We start from the raw sequence: 17,687 nt of genomic DNA on the forward strand, positions 1-17,687 counted from the left end.
ATTTCTTTAAACTTTATTTCTTTCCCTCTCAATCTTACTTTTATTTTCACAATAAAAAAAACTTTCATTTCTTTCCCTCTCAATCTCACTATAAAAAACTCCCTGGAAAATTTCAATTTAATAGAACTTTCGTTATCTTCCCTCTCAATTGAACTTAACTTCTTCCTTGGTTAACTCCTTCCAATTTTATTTTCCAATTTTATTTTCACAATAAAATAACTTTCATTTAACTTCCTTAATTAAAGATTCACCACAATAATAAAACATTGATTTACTTTATACTCATTTATCACAATAAATAAAATCTTCATTCATTTACTCTCATTTATCATTTCCATTTACTTTATACTCATTTATCACAATAAATAAAATCTTCATTTACTCTTATTTATCATTCCATTGCTCTTCTTTGATAAAGAATTAAAAGCATAACTTTCATTTCTTCTCCAAATAGAACTTTCATTTCTTCATTCACCACAATAATGTTTTAACATTGACTTACTTTATACTCATTTATCACAATAAATAAAATCTTCATTCATTTACTATCATTTATCACTTCCCTTCACAAAATAAGATCATAAAATGATACTCTTCTATAAGAGATGTGTGACATCTACTTTCACCAAAAAAAATCTTATTTTATTAGGAAACATAAGATTTGCAAATGACATAAACCATGTTAAAGAGAATTTGAGATGCTAAACATTTCATAAACTTTGTGATGTTTCATACCATTTATGACAACAAAAACACATACAAATTAACACAAAAATCACAAAAGGTTCTGATCAAAATTACTCAAAACCTCTTGAAAATGCATAATAAAATTAAGTCTTGATGAAGTCTCATAAAAACAAACATGAGGTCCTATACTACAAAAACTACTATAGAGCACACCAAAAACTAATGGCCCAAACATTGTGGACTACAAAACTAATCCAATTGAGAAGGCCAATTCAGCGCTTAACGCCCTGAATATTTCGACCCTCGGCCTGGCCACGGGGTATGCCGGTTGCCGACAGAGTTCTCGACTTGGGATGCGATGGCACAACCGGTCCCTCGACCGCAATGACGCCATCTTTCTCGGTCGGCACGGTGGGAGGTTTTGTCCCTCTCATCAATTTTTTCATTTCCGACGTCAAGGGTTCGAGCTTCGACGCGAACGGCTCCTGGCTGAACAACAGCCATCCCACGCCTACATATAGCCCAAACCCATATAAGATTCTTATTAAAAAGGTGAAAACAAACTGAAACTTAGCAAAAGCAATAGATAATAAAGATGGTACGTTATATATAGAGAGAGTGAGAAACCTGCAACGCCAAGGGTGGAAAGGAAAGCAATGGTGATTGTTCTTCTGGGGATTCGGGGTGGCCATGAATACGTTCCCCTGCCGTAAGGGTCTTTGTAGAATGTTTCACCCATACTCAGCGTGTATGTTTATTCTGCCTTTTGCAGTTTTGTATCATAGATTTCTTCAGTGTCTTACCGAGCTTTCTTGACTTTGCAAAATTGTTTGTGATAAGTTAAGCTGTGGAGGGAGAAGCATTTAAGAAATGGCAGTGGCAATGTTTTATGCAGCCACCACATCTGATAGGTGTACGTGTGAGCTTTCTGGAGATACTCATGGGACTTAAGCCTTATATTCGGACACGTTCAGGACTCGGAATTTTTTGATGAGTTTTCTTGAGTTACTCATCTAAATCTAGTCTTGCTTATAAGAATTTTATAATCTTCTATTCTTAGGGGTTGATTTTGTTGATCTTCTTAGAATAAATTAGTATTTCGTTGATCTATATGTCAAAGGTATCAATTATTGAATATAGTATCATAGGTCATTAGGAATCATCAATTCTTTTGACAAAGTATTCACAAGAACATTTAGTCATAAGTGCATACTCTTAATCTCAACGTAGTCTCAATTACATTAGTTGGATCAACCTAGCACATCTTTGTTTTTCATGCATTCAATTTTTGTATATATCAATGATAAGGATAGACTTAAATTCAAGAAGCCAAAGGTCTTCTTTCTACTTATGACAAGTCCCTAAAGGTTATAGGACAATATCACTCTAGTCGGACTAGATTGTGTGGGTGACCTAATCCTAAATCTAGGCTACAAGTGTTGTTCTTTCCCAAGTAACAAAAATCTCAATATATTTGTCCTAGGATCTTGATCCCTCAATTTTCTATCATAACATATTAGTCACTAGAACAAGTCCAAGTCAAAATTAGACTTAAGTTCACTAGATAGATTTCTTTATTCCTTCTAAATTGTCTCATTTCCCTATGTTAGTTTGCCTAGATGTTGATATTTTATTATTAACTTAGCTTATATCAAATATATAGGTTTCATTTAATTAAGGGTAGATATTAGATTTTTTTATATATGACGCGTGATTCAAAAGATTGGATCAAAGTTTTCTAGACCATTGGGGTCAAGGTGATTTATGTTCATTAGAGGTTTGTTGTAATAGAAATAAAGATTATTTTAGGTTAATAACATTCAAGGTTGTGCTTATTTTTAACCATATTCAAAAGATTCTTTAAAAAAAAAAAAAAAAAACTCTAATATTTAACCTTAATATTTATCCTTGGCTTAATATTGAACCCAATATGACAAATATTCTTTTTGATTACTCATAGATTTATTATACATTAATAGAATTTACAAAAATATAAAAGGAAACATTTTCAAAGATTTGAATTAATAATGGATTTTACAATGCTATCCCTACTATATGATAGTGATAATAGTTGGACTTGTAGCAAATAAAAATCTATAGCAATAAACATAATGGCATGTGACAACAAAAATAATAAAAATAAAGTATTACAAACCCTTACAAAGCCTTTCAATCATTTATGTACTCTTTACGCCATAGTTAGTGGTATGCAATATGCTCTCAAAGTCACCTAAAGTTTCCTTGTTAGGTCAAAGGGTTTTCATTCTCTAACTTGAAAAACTATATAGGATTTCTATCCTCTAGGTTTTTTTAAAATTAAAGGTTTTTCCTTAGATTGACACTCTACACAATACATATTTTAACCAATATTTTTGAGGGTTTTTGGATGTAAACAATCAACAAAATTATACCTATTAGTCAAACCTAAAAATAACAAAATTTTTTGTGGTCCAAATAGAGTTCTCATAAAAAAACACTAAGAAATTGTGATGGCCCAAGGGTCATAGCTCCAACCAACACATTCAATGAAACATGGATGTTCACCACCATGGAGATTGCTTGTACAATTAAATTTTTCATATTAAGTATTGTAGCTCTATACTTAGGTAGGAAAATCCTCCTTCAAAGGCATGCTTCAAGAAAATGGGTCATCAAAAGGAATGTAGAATGAAAATTTGATCTTGCCACATGAAATTACTGAAGAGGGGACATTACAAGTCCACCATCACCAATATTTATTGTCCTCAAGTAAATTAAATTGGAGTGCTCCAACATGTATAGTGCTTCCCATATGGAATCTTCAATAGGTAAGTGCCTCTAGTGAACTAAGAATTCTATGATTACTCCTCCTCAAACGTCTAGTTGTTTACACGTGGAATATTTAGTAGGTAGGTTTATCACGTGAATTAATTATTGGGTAAAAATACAAAGTTGTGTCACATTTTAGGCCAACTAAATTTATTTGGGTGAAAGGGTTTTGAGTGAGACATTTTCATTTGAGAAGGTTCCGAATGAAACCAAGTGGCATATGTGTGGTACCTACATGCCATTATATAAAAGAAAGTTAATGTAGTGGAAAAAATTTCTACACTAACCTTGACAAAGGGGTTCTGTAAAACTTTTAAGATATTTACAATGGTTACAAAAAACTTAATAAAAATAAACATAAATATGATGCATACCACAGCACAATGTTTTATGGGAGAAAAAAACTTTCTGCATAGAAAACCCACACTCCAAAAATTGCTCAATGTATTACTTAGAAATACAAAATACATTACACTATACTTGTAGAGCAACCTTCTCATAGAAGTATCACCAATGAAGATCCACTGGCAACTCAACAACTATTACTCTCAAAATACATTATAATTCATAGATGTAATACAATTCGCACATAAAATAGGGTTGCCTTCTAGAGAAAGAAAATAAGACATAATATTCACTATTAGAATTATGACCTAATGATAAATGGTCAAGATTTACAATGATAAATTATTATTAAATATGTTTTTCAAGGGTGTTTGCCTTGAATCCTTATTGGGCACACAACCCCTAGACCTCATTAGGGGTGTACCCCCTTCAACTCCCCAGACTTATTTATTAGCAATAACCTTTAACAATGCAAGATTGAGACACCAATTTTATAACGAATTTCCCACTTGCTGAAAAAATCACAAGAGCAATGGGAGGGGTACCTACTTCATGTTTTAATTTCTAGGGGTTGAGAGGCCCATACACTCTGAACACCATTTGAATTTATTTGTTCTCATAACCTTAGTTGAATAATCTATAACATTCATCAAAGCCTCTACCTTAACCAACTTTACCTTGCCATTGCCGACCATATCTGTGAAAAAATGATACTAAACATATGTGCTTGGTCCTAACATGAATTTTTAAGCCGATAGCTTATTTGCAAGAATGAATAACTACCATTTACTCAAGTTCAATAATGGATAAATAAATTACAAGCTATGTCTTACTCAAACAACTAATTGCACCACCAAATAATTTAAACAAATAAAGCACTAATGCATTTTTTTATATCAACATCTGTTGGATTTTGCCAAGATCAAGGGCACAATGAAAAGCATAAAAGAGACAATAGAATGACAAGAATAAACTGTATTCTCATCAATATAAAAATGATCAACTGGATTAACCAATACAATGAATAGAGGCCTGCATATATAGGCAAGGCCATATGGATGCATGAGCACACAAATATGACAAGTGGCTCAATGAGAAACAAGGGTAGGTAGGAAATAGGTGTGGGTAGGTAGGAGAAATAATATAATATTCCACATGAGGTGGATCACCCACCGAAGGTGGAATTATCACTCCACAATAAGTGGATATGATAGTGTAATAACAAGATCAACACCATAAGAGGTGGAATTTCTCTTACACACACTATCCCAATGTGACACAAACACCCAAGTGTCTCATATCCAAACTACTATGAAATGCATTATCCTAAGTAAACTTAAGTAAGTGTAATAATATCCATGATGAATAATTATTTACACCAACACCCCCCCTTAAGTGCAACTTAGGGGAATGCACTTAAGTCTACAATGCAACTAAGCAATGCAAGATGGGTCCCGGCTACGAGGCCATGATAGGTGCCCATGTACAACATGCAAATGCAAGCAAACCAATGCAATGCAATCTCTCACAAACGGAGAAAGGGAGAAAACCCAGTGGGAAAAAAAACTCCCCCCCAAAAGAGAGATGAATGTACAAAAGAATCTCAAGGAAGAAGGACAAAACCTCAAAGAGGAAAAAGTCCCCCCCATAAGAGAGGAAGGAGAAGTCAGCTGACCCCCCCTAATGACACATCCCGCACCCCCAAGAGAGCTCACAACTGCTGGAACTTACTCTCAGTGAAAGGTTTGGTGAATATGTCAGCAACCTGCTCTGCTGTGGGACAATACTGCAAATCAATGACCTGCTCCTGGATGAGCTCTCGGATATAGTGCATATGAATCTCGATGTGTTTGGTCCGCTGGTGCTGGACCGGGTTCTTCGAGATGGCAATGGCACTCTGATTGTCACAATGTAGGACTGTCGGCCGTGGAGTAGTGAATCCAAACTCTGTGAGAATCTGCTGGAGCCAAATGGTCTTAGTCGCTGCGTTAACAGCGCCTCGATACTCAGCCTCAGTTGAAGAGAGAGCAATAGCATGTTGCTTCTTGCTCTGCCAACAAATGGGGCCCGAACCAAGGTGAAAACTGTAACCAGAAGTAGACTTACGATCGACTAGATCGCCAGCCCAATCGGAGTCTGTGTAACCAACCAAGCGAAGTCCTGTGCCTGCTGCATAGTGAATCCCATAGTGATGTGTACCCTGGATGTAATGTAGAATGCGTTTGGCAGCTTTCCAATGAAGCTCATGTGGTTCCTGCATGAAGCGGGAAACCATGCCAATGGCAAATGAAATATCAGGGCGTGTATGAGTCAAGTAGATGAGACTGCCCACAAGCTGACGATACAAAGTGGCATCAACAAGTGGAGAAGAACACTGAGCCTCAAGCTTGACTCCTGAAAGAAAGGGAGTCGGGGCAGGCTTACAATCAGCCATATGAAAGCGTGCAAGTAGATCAAGAGCATACTTGGGCTGCGATAGAGTAATCCCAGAAGGTGACTATGAAATCTCTATCCTGAGAAAGTAGTGCAAAAGACCCAAGTCAGTCATAGAAAATCTGTCATGCAAAGCAGATTTGACCCTGCTAATGATGGATGAAGTACTCCCTGTAATGATCAAGTCATCAACATAGAGCACAAGTATCAAGTGAGAGTCATCCTGTCTCAAAATGTAGACATTCGGATCGGAATGACACCTGGTGAAACTGGCAGAGAGAAGAAAGGAATCCATCTTGGCATACCAAGCCCTGGGGGCCTGCTTAAGGCCATAGAGAGATTTCCTTAGTCTGCAAACCAAGGAAGTATCCTGGATGAAACCCTGTGGCTGCTCCATATAAATCTCCTCATCAAGATCACCATGAAGAAAGGCACTCTTCACATCCATCTGATGTACAGCCCAACCATGAGCTACAGCAATAGCAAGTGTTAAACGAATGGAGTTCATCTTAGCTACGGGTGCAAAGGTCTCAGTATAGTCAACACCTGCAACCTGCGAGAAACCTTTTGCAACAAGCCAAGCCTTATACTTATCCACACTACCATCCACTGCGAACTTGGTCTGATAGATCCACTTACATCGAACCATCTTTCTCCCCTTAGGGAGATGGACTAGATCCCATGTGTTGTTCCTCATCAAGGAACTATACTCTTCCTCCATAGCTTGGTCCCACTCAGGAACCCCTGATGCTTCCCTAAATGTCTGTGGATCGGAAGCGGTAGCAATAAATGCATGTGGAAGATCCTGATGTTGTGATCGAGTTCTCCGTGTATCTGAAGGATCCCCAACAAGAGAACCCGCGGACTCAAGCGTCTGTCGAGCCCAACGAGGTCTAGGTGGAGGTGGAGAACGAGGCACCTCAACTGCAAGTGGACCCTGCGGAGGTGTAACCCTGCGAGTTGGAGTTGAGGGAGTCTCATCATCTGAATCACTAACATCACTATCCACAATGGAGGAAGGTGGAGGAGGTAGAGAGGCTAAGCTAGGAGAGCTTTCCTCAAAGTGAACACTCCTCTCAATGAATACCTCATGTGTCTCTGGATCCATCAATCTGTATGCCTTAACACCCTCAGGATATCCAACAAATATGCAAGGCTGACTCTGTGGTTCCAATGCCTTGCGTTTCTGTGGAGGTATAAGAGCATACTTGGGCTGCGATAGAGTAATCCCGGAAGGTGACTGTGAAATCTCTATCCTAAGAAAGTAGTGCAAAAGACCCAAGTCAGTCATAGAAAATCTGTCATGCAAAGCAGATTTGACCCTGCTAATGATGGATGAAGTACTCCCTGTAATGATCAAGTCATCAACATAGAGCACAAGTATCAAGTGAGAGTCATCCTGTCTCAAAATGTAGACATTCGGATCGGAATGACACCTGGTGAAACCGGCAGAGAGAAGAAAGGAATCCATCTTGGCATACCAAGCCCTGGGGGCCTGCTTAAGGCCATAGAGAGATTTCCTTAGTCTGCAAACCAAGGAAGTATCCTGGATGAAACCCTGTGGCTGCTCCATATAAATCTCCTCATCAAGATCACCATGAAGAAAGGCACTCTTCACATCCATCTAATGTACAGCCCAACCATGAGCTGCAGCAATAGCAAGTGTCAAATGAATGGAGTTCATCTTAGCTACGGGTGCAAAGGTCTCAGTATAGTCAACACCTGCAACCTGCGAGAAACCTTTTGCAATAAGCCGAGCCTTATACTTATCCACACTACCATCCGCTGCGAACTTGGTCCGATAGATCCACTTACATCGAACCATCTTTCTCCCCTTAGGGAGATGGACTAGATCCCATGTGTTGTTCCTCATCAAGGAACTATACTCTTCCTCCATAGCTTGGTCTCACTCAGGAACCCCTGATGCTTCCCTAAATGTCTGTGGATCGGAAGCGGTAGCAATAAATGCATGTGGAAGATCCTGATGTTGTGATCGAGTTCTCCATGTATCCGAAGGATCCCCAACAAGAGAACCCGCGGACTCAAGTGTCTGTCGAGCCCAACGAGGTCTAGGTGGAGGTGGAGAATGAGGCACCTCAACTGCAAGTGGACCCTGCGGAGGTGTAACCCTGCGAGTTGGAGTTGAGGGAGTCTCATCATCTGAATCACTAACATCACTATCCACAATGGAGGAAGGTGGAGGAGGTAGAGAGGCTAAGCTAGGAGAGCTTTTCTCAAAGTGAACACTCCTCTCAATGAATACCTCATGTGTCTCTGGATCCATCAATCTGTATGCCTTAACACCCTCAAGATATCCAACAAATATGCAAGGCCGACTCTGTGGTTCCAATGCCTTGCGTTTCTGTGGAGGTATGCGAGCCCATGCTGGACACCCAAAGACTCTGAAATGTCTCACAATCGGTTTCCTACCAGCCCAAGCTTCAAAAGGAGTAATACCTTGTAAAGCTTTGTGAGGAACCCGATTCTGGATGTGTGTGGCACAACTGATAGCCTCTGCCCAAAAGGCGGGATCAAGAGAACGTGCATGAATCATATAGCTAGCCATTTCTTTGAGAGTTTGATTCTTGCGTTCTGCAACCCCGTTCTGCTATGGAGTGTATGCAACAGAATGCTGAAGATCAATCCCCTCAATTGTACAAAAATCCTCAAGTCTCTTGTTCACATATTCCCTGCCATTATCTGTACGAAGAATCTTGACCACTTTCCCTGATTGCTTCTCCACACGAGTCTTGAAGTCCTGAAATCTGTCAAATACTTCACTCTTATGAATGAGAAAGTAGACCCAAGTGAAGCGGGAGTAGTCATCAATGAAGGTAAGAACATAGCGGGCCTTACTAAATGAAGGTGCTGGAAATGGACCTGCTACATCACTGTGAACAAGTTGAAGAACTTCCAAAGCTCTCCAAGTTTTCTCTTTATCAAATTTCTCTTCGGGATGCTTGCCCATGGAACATCCTGAACATACACCCTCTGAAAAGCTGATTCGAGGAAGACCAGTGACCATGTCTTTAGTGCTAAGCTGCTGAAGATAGAGGTAGTTGAGGTGACCAAACCACTCATGCCATAGCTTACTTTCTGAATTTGAATGAGTAAGCAAGGCCCTAGAAGGTGAACTTGGCACAAAGTGGGAAAATGAATAAAGCCTTGAGTTGTCATTGACTTGTCCCACTGCTACCAAGGCATCATCATCAGGTTCCTTTACCACAACTGAATCTGGTGTAAACTCAACCTTTTTCCCATTCCCATAGTGAGTGATTTGGTAGATGGAGAGAAGGTTTGTAGACAAGTTAGGAACATAGAGAACATTCTCAAATGTTCCATCATCCATGTCAACTGAGCCTTTCCCTTCAACCTCTACTTGTGTATCATCACCTATGTAAATGTGAGGTACCCTTGATGGCTCTAATGAAGAAAACTGCTCCTTTGTAGAACCCATGTGATATGAGGCACCCGAGTCAAGTATCCATTGCTGTGAAGAACCTGTTGTAGCTACAAATGCTTTCCCTTTTCCCTTAGACTGTGAGGAAGAAGAAGAAGATGAATCCTTCTTTGTGTAGGCTGATGGCAAGTTGATGTTGTTTTTCTTGAGAAGATTGGTTAACTCATCAACTTGCTTTGCGTGGCATCGATGCTCATCATGACCATACTTTTTGCAATATGCACAAGTTGGTTTATCCTTCTTAGGTGGTGTCCCCTTCTTGGAAGAGGATTGAAGATTGCCTTGTGATGGAGAGGATGATTGTCCCTTTTCCTGTTGTGGTTGAGACTTGGATTGCTTCTTCTTCTTGTTGGAATTTTTGCCTTGACTTCCTTGATTTCCTTGATTTGCTACCAAAGCCTTGGACTTTGAAGACTTGAGAAACCCCATGTTCAACAACTTGGATTGTTCCAATATCAACATTTCTGTGAAAGCTTCAAAAGAAGGCATAACATAAGAACTCCCCACTGTCAAACGATGAGTTTGGAAGCTAGATACAAATGCTGCATATTCTGGTGCAAGCTTGTCCAACAAGTTGAATATCAATTGAGCATCCTTTTTGTCTATTCCACAATCCTTTAGCTTTGCTCTTAGCTCATTTGCTTTGGTTACATAATCTTGGATTGTATCAAAATTCTTGGGATCTAAGTTGGTGAGCTCATTATCAATCTGATAGCCTCTGATTTCATCAACTTGTCCATACAATTTTTGAAACATATCCCAAGCCTCTTTAATTGTTTTACACTTCTCAATGTGGAAAATGAGGTCATCTGATACATACTTGCGTAATGTTCCAAGAGCCATGCAATTCTTAGTGAGCCATTCTAATTGAGCATTAGGATTAGCCTTAGGATCAGGTGGTGCTGCTATTGTTCCATCTATGTAGTGTGTGAGACCCTTTTCCATTAGTTTACTCCATACTTTAATTTTCCATGATGCATAATTATGTGGAGTTAATGGTGGAAACTTATTAGGACTCATTGCAACAAGAATGGAAAGAGCACAAGAGAGGTACAATCACACAAGACACCCCCCCAAATTCACTCAATCAAAGAACCCCCCCCAAATATGATGATTTTGGCACTTTATAAGTAGTGCGTATACAATGGGCCACTTGCAAAAAATGGCAAAGTGGACTTCTGATTTACAATTTTACAACTACCTCAAGAAGGCCAAAAGAGACTCAAACTGATAATGCAAGAGATCTAACTAAGATCCAAGCAATTTACAAGTACCTAATAGGCCAAATAAGACCAATATCTGAAAGTACAATTGTCACTCAAAATCTCTAAAATCTGATCATAGATTCTGAAAGTAGATGAAAAAATAAGCACTTTCAAAAAAAACGGCACCTGAAAAGGAGGTCGTATGAGCTCAAATGAGGCCTTTGAAGTTGCAGAATTGAGGATTGGACAGGTACAGCTGAGAGAATCTGAAAATTCCGAAAAACCTATACATCAAAATCAGAAAATAACCACACCACTGCGAAGATCATGAAATTTTAGCCCATTTAAAAAAAAATTGCACTAAAAAAGGAGCAAAAATGAGCAAGATATGGCCTTCCAAAGTTGGACTGCAAAACTGAAAAGCCCAATGGAGAGGGGTTTAAAAATTTTCAAAAAATGCTGATGTGGTGCTGATGTCAGCAAAGCACTGTGTTAAATTTGATGGCCGTATGACCGTCATGAAAACTTTGCCTCCCTGCTGACTGGGCGTCCGTACTGTACGGACTGCTGACTGTGCAGGCCATACAGATGACGTGGCACCGTACGGAAGTTTACGTGGCTGTGTGACTGGACAGTACGGAACGCTCACGTGGCTGTTTGACTGGTCAATACGGAATGCCTGTTTGCCGGTCCACGTGGCTGGGTCGAGCTGACTGGGCCGTGCCGGAGGGTAACCTGCCGGCGGGAGTGGCTTTGCCAGAGGTCTCTGGGTCCGGCGGTGGCGCTGAAGCGGCTGAGAAGACGCGTAGCCGGAGGCGGGAGGATGCCGGAAGTTGAGCACGGGGATGGAGGCCCTGGAGCGGAGGAGTCCGGTGCCCGAGCAGAGGGAGCCTAAGCCGGGGCGGAGCCGAGACGGCGCTGGAGGACGCGGCGGGGGCCGCTACGGCAGGCTGACAGATGGTACACGGCGCACAGCGGGTACGGTGCGGCAGCCAGGGTGGTCTGCGGTCTGCGGCCTGCACGGGGTACGATGCCCTGCGAACCTGCAGTGTACGGCGCATGGTGGGGGGGTCTTTGAACCCCCCAAAAAAAAATTTTCCTTTTTTTTTTATTTTTTTTCGATTTCGGATTTTTTCCGATTTTTTTTTTTTGATTTTTCTAATTTTTGAAAAACATTTTTCAGAAAAAGAAATTTTTTTTTTTTGAAAAAATAGTAATAAATCCGAAAATCCGTACTATGTAGCAAAATTGGGGAAAATTTTTTTCCTCACCGAAATAGGTCAACTTTATAGTCGAAATTTATGGAAATGGCCTCCCGGATTCAACGGTGATGTCCAAATCGCTGTATGATGCCTCCAAAAAATGAAGATCCCCAAATCCGAAAATAGAAGCCTTCCACGATGTCTCCAAAAACTGATCAACGAAGCCCCAATGGCTCTGATACCATGTTGGATTTTGCCAAGATCAAGGGCACAATGAAAAGCATAAAAGAGACAATAGAATGACAAGAATAAACTGTATTCTCATCAATATAAAAATGATCAACTGGATTAACCAATACAATGAATAGAGGCCTGCATATATAGGCAAGGCCATATGGATGTATGAGCACACAAATATGACAAGTGGCTCAATGAGAAACAAGGGTAGGTAGGAGAAATAATATAATATTCCACATGAGGTGGATCACCCACCGAAGGTGGAATTATCACTCCACAATAAGTGGATATGATAGTGTAATAACAAGATCAACACCATAAGAGGTGGAATTTCTCCTACACACACTATCCCAATGTGACACAAACACCCAAGTGTCTCATATCCAAACTACTATGAAATGCATTATCCTAAGTAAACTTAAGTAAGTGTAATAATATCCATGATGAATAATTATTTACACCAACAACATCACTTGCTCGGTCTGAATCCACATAACAATGATTATCAAGGGAAATATCATCTCCTTTCACATTAACATGATAACACAAAGAATACTCTAATGTATTCTTCAAATATTTGAAGACTCTTTTAAATTTTTCCCAATGAACTCTACCAAGATTAGACATATATCTAGAAAAAAATCCCATTTCTTGGGCTATGTTGTTAATCTAAGAGGATCCAGTTAATACTGAGGGGGGGGGGTGGGAATCAGTATTAACAACAATTCTCAACTTAAAGTTAAACTGATAAAACTTCACCAGATCAATCACAAACTAGTAATAAACTATTTACCATTATCGGTAATCACTAATATCCAAGTGTTAAACTAATATATCAGAACTGCTCATTAAGTGTTCATCAACATGCATAAATAGAGAGGAAATCAAATGAACACATCAAAAACATTCACCACATGAACATTGGAATTTTCATGTGGAAACCCAAATAGGGAAAAACCATGGTGGGAATAGGTACCCACAAAAATTGTGCACTCTTTCAAAATGCATCCTGTCAGGAGCCTAGCCTGATTAGGAGCTTACAATGATGCCCTATTAGGAGTCACCCGGTTAAGGGATTTCTATGATGAGCCCTGTTAGGAGCTTTGCCCTATTAGAAGCAACCTCGCAAGAGGATTTGAGACTCAAATGTTGAGCTACTTGGTCAAGGGGTTTACATTTTAAGGCCTATCAGAACCTACACGGTTAAGGGATTTTGAGTGCTGCAATTGTTAGGGAACAACATATGAATGATCTAGAAATAGCACTAACTGCTTGCTTGTTCAAATCCAATTTAGCTCCAATCTGCTACACTCTTGTAGATACACCACACTGGTTCAACTTCACACTCTTTCCTCAATTCACCGACACACCAAACATGAATTATACGGACCTAAATAACCTTTACAACTTAGTCAGTTACAAAACCCTAGATACATCAAAATTCAAATGAATTTACAACATAGATCATCATAGATCTTTACAACTCATTACAAATCATCAAATGGATCATTACAATCAATTACAAATCAATTATAGTCATTGAATGATCACTGCACCTTAATCTGATACACTTTCAAACCCCTAGTTCATTCCACTAAGCACTTCACACATTCCCAAGAAATTCACTCTTTGATCGTGCCAAAACATCATTCAAACACTTCACGTGGTTTCAACCATGTCATCACCAACTTATAAACATAATGTAATACACCACCAAACTCAAAATCATTACTGGTTATAAGAATTGAATACTGGTTCTCAAACCCTTCTTAAACCCTACAGAAAATACAACATAAATAATAAACATGATTTTCAATAATCAAAGCATGAGCCAGTTTTGGTCAAAGATACACTACAATGATACAAATACATGTTCCAAACCTCAACACTTGACTCATCACCAATCTCCATAACCAATCAAAACATTTCCATGTTTATCGATTAAGGTTCTAATTCCTAGTTCACTGTCTTCATTACCGGTAAGGCATTTTTGGTAGACCAAAAATACTTAGATGACAAAATAAACATGAAAAACATAGTTTTCCATCAATTACAACATAAATAACTGATCAAAGTCATTAAGCCAATAATCTCAATCTCTTCATCACTATATCATTGCCAACAATCCTTTACCAGTTCATCAATATTCTCCATCAACATCAGTTATGCCAATCATGCCAACAATCTCTCCCTTTGACATTGATGGAAACAACAACACATTCAACTGACAACTATAATCTTCTCTTCTTCCTTCATTTTCTCTTCTTCTATTGCACCTCATTTGTCGGTTGCACTACTTCACCTACTCTAATTCTTCTCCTCTGGATCATATTACTTCTCCCCCTTTCTCTTACAGTTCTTCTCCCCCTTTCCCTTACAGTTCTTCTCCCCCTTTGACAACAATGCCAAAGGTGCAAATGCATCTTTAGACTTCATTCATGCTTTTGTTGTCTCCAACATTTCTGTAAATCTCATCTAAGATGCCCCCCCTATAGAGTAGCCAACATTTCATCAATCCATAGTGAAAAAAATTCATTAAGCCCACTTGATTGATGCTTCTCCTACATCTTAGTTGATCTTATGTAGGGGTCTGACCCCTAATTTACCTCTGAGGTACTCAAAGGTTGTCCTCGTAAAAGGTTTAGTGAAAATGTTTGCTAACTTCTCTTTTCTTGTCACATATTCCATTCTAACTTGCTTCCCTTGTACTCTCTCCCTTAGAAAGTGATATTTCAGTTCTATATGCTTTGTCCTTGCATGTAACATAATAATTTTTAAAATATTAATAGCACTAGTATTGTCACAATAAATAATCACCGGTTCAGACATATCTTGCTTAAAGCCTTCCAACACATGTCTCATCCAGATTGCCTATGTACAATTTATAGATACTACAACATATTCTGCTTTAGTTGTTGACTATGATACACATGTTTTCTTTTTACTTGTTCAAGCAATCAATCTCCCTCGAAGAAGAAAAGATCCATTGGTAGAGCTTTTCTGGTCATCAACATTGCCTGCCCAGTCTGCATTAGTAAACACTTTCAAGGAAAAGTCATCTTTATAAGGATATCATAATCCATAATCCTTTGCGCCTTTCAAATATCTAACTATCCTTTTCACCACTACCAAGTGAGTCTCCTTGGGATCTTTCTAAAATCTAGCAACCAATCCAACAACATGTGCAATATCTGGTCTACTGTGAACAACATAATGCATCTTACCAATCATGGACCTGTATTCCTTTTCATCTACAAAGGGTGAATCATCATGTTTAGACAATTTACAACCTATCACCATCGGTGTACCAACTGGTTTACAATCTTCCATGCCAAAAGTTTTTTCAATACTTCTTTTATATATTTAGTCTGACAGATAAATATTCCACCATCCAGTTGCTGCACCTGCAACCCAATGAAAAATTTAATCTCACCAATAAGAGACATTTCAAATTCTTTCTTCATTTCCTCAGTAAAAGCCATACATAGATCATCATCACCACCAAAAATTATATCATCAGCAAAAACTTATGCTATCAACATTCTTTCTCCATCAGCCTTTAAATATATGTTATTGTCCTCACTGGTACACTGGAATCCTATCTTGATCAAATGTGTATGCAATGTTTCAAACCATTCTCTTGGTGCTTTCTTCAGAATATATAGTTCCTTGTGTGACTTGCAAACCATATTTTAATCTTCACTTAATGCAAATCCATTTAGTTGTTCTATATATACTTCTTCTTCCAGGATACCATTCATAAAAGTTGATTTAATGTCCATCTAATATACCTTAAATCCTTTAAAAGCAGCAAGGAAAGAAACATTCTTACACCTTCTAGTCTTGCCACCGATGCAAAGGTTTCAACATAGTCTTCTCCTTCTTCTTGTGCATAGCCTTTGCAAATAAATCTTGTTTTATTCCTTACAACCTTGCCATCTTCATTTAACTTATTTCTAAGAACCCATTTTGTACCTATAACATTCTTGTCTTCCAGTTTGGGATCAAGTGTCCAGGATTTTTTTTTCTCTATCTGATCCAATTCCTCATTCATAGCATTAATCTAGACATCATCCTTCAATGCTTCTCTTACTATTTTAGGCTCAATAGTAGAAATCAGACAAGAGTTTTCTTTAATTTTCCTTCTAGTCTGTACACCAACATTCTTATCTCCTATAATTTAGTCTTCTAAATGATTTAATCTAACATACCTTGGTATTACCACTTCTGGTGCTATGCCTTTTGCTTCATGTTCATCTTCTTCTTCACCTCTTTCTTCATTTACCAGTTGAGCACCTATTTCTACATTGTTCTGTTCATCATTCTTCTGCACTTCCTGTTCTATAAACACAAGGTTTTCCTCATCATTTTTAGGCTCAGATCTACTGGTCTCATCAAGTTTCTCAGAGAATTCATCAACCTTAATATTTACACATTCAACTATCTTCTTAGTTCTCTTGTTATAACATTTGAATGCTTTACTCTTGGTAGGGTATCCAAGAAATATCCCTTCATCACACTTAGCATCAAATTTTCAAGTAATATCATCTCTCTTAATAAAACATTTACTCCCCAAAATTGAAAAGTAGCTGACATTAGGAATCTTACCTTTCCAAAGTTCATAAGGTGTTTTATCATTACCTTTCTTAACAAGTACTCGGTTCAAAGTATAAACAATTGTATTAACTGCTTCCCTCCAAAACATCTTAGGTACTGCACCATGTATCAACATTGTTCTAGTAGCTTCCACAATTGTCTAGTTCCTTCTCTCAACAATTCCATTTTGTTGTGGAGTTCTGGGTGTTGACATTTGCCTCTTAATTCCCTGTTCATCACAAAACTTCACAAACTCATCAGAAGTGAACTCACCTCCCCAGTCAGATCTCAAGCATTTGAAACTCCTCACAGTTTCCTTTTCAACTCAAGCTTTAAATGCCTTGAATTTACTGAAAGCCTCAGACTTTTCTCTCAAAAAATTTACCCACACCATCTTTGGAAAATCATAAAAATCATAAAGTACTTATCACCATAATATCTTCTAGTCCTCATAGGACCACATAGATCAGTGTGAACTAAATCAAGGATATGCTCTGAAGAAAAAAAATTTCTCTTAAAAGATACAAAAGTCATCTTACCCATCTGACAGTCCTTACACAACACATTGTCCGAGTTCACAAGCTAGGGCATACCTCTCACAATACTTGGTTTGCTAACCTTTATCAAATTGTCAAAGTTCACATGACAAAACCTCTTGTGCTAAAACTGATAGACTTATAAAGCACTGAGAGGGGGGGGCGTGAATCAGTGATA

The 17,687-nt window shown here is 38.5% G+C and overlaps 1 protein-coding gene across 1 annotated transcript; it reads right to left on the reverse strand.

The window, feature by feature from the left end:
• Positions 1 to 763: 763 nt before the first annotated feature.
• Positions 764 to 1,534, reverse strand: LOC131074260 (uncharacterized). Its single transcript, XM_058010845.2, has 2 exons — positions 1,315 to 1,534; positions 764 to 1,198 (listed from the first exon to the last, which is right to left on the reverse strand). Exons 1-2 carry the CDS (start codon positions 1,424 to 1,426, stop codon positions 960 to 962), a joined length of 351 nt encoding a protein of 116 aa, XP_057866828.2. The 5' UTR covers positions 1,427 to 1,534; the 3' UTR covers positions 764 to 959.
• Positions 1,535 to 17,687: the final 16,153 nt, after the last annotated feature.

This window comes from Cryptomeria japonica, chromosome 7, assembly GCF_030272615.1.
Source record: "Cryptomeria japonica chromosome 7, Sugi_1.0, whole genome shotgun sequence".
Taxonomy (NCBI): Eukaryota; Viridiplantae; Streptophyta; class Pinopsida; order Cupressales; family Cupressaceae; genus Cryptomeria; species Cryptomeria japonica.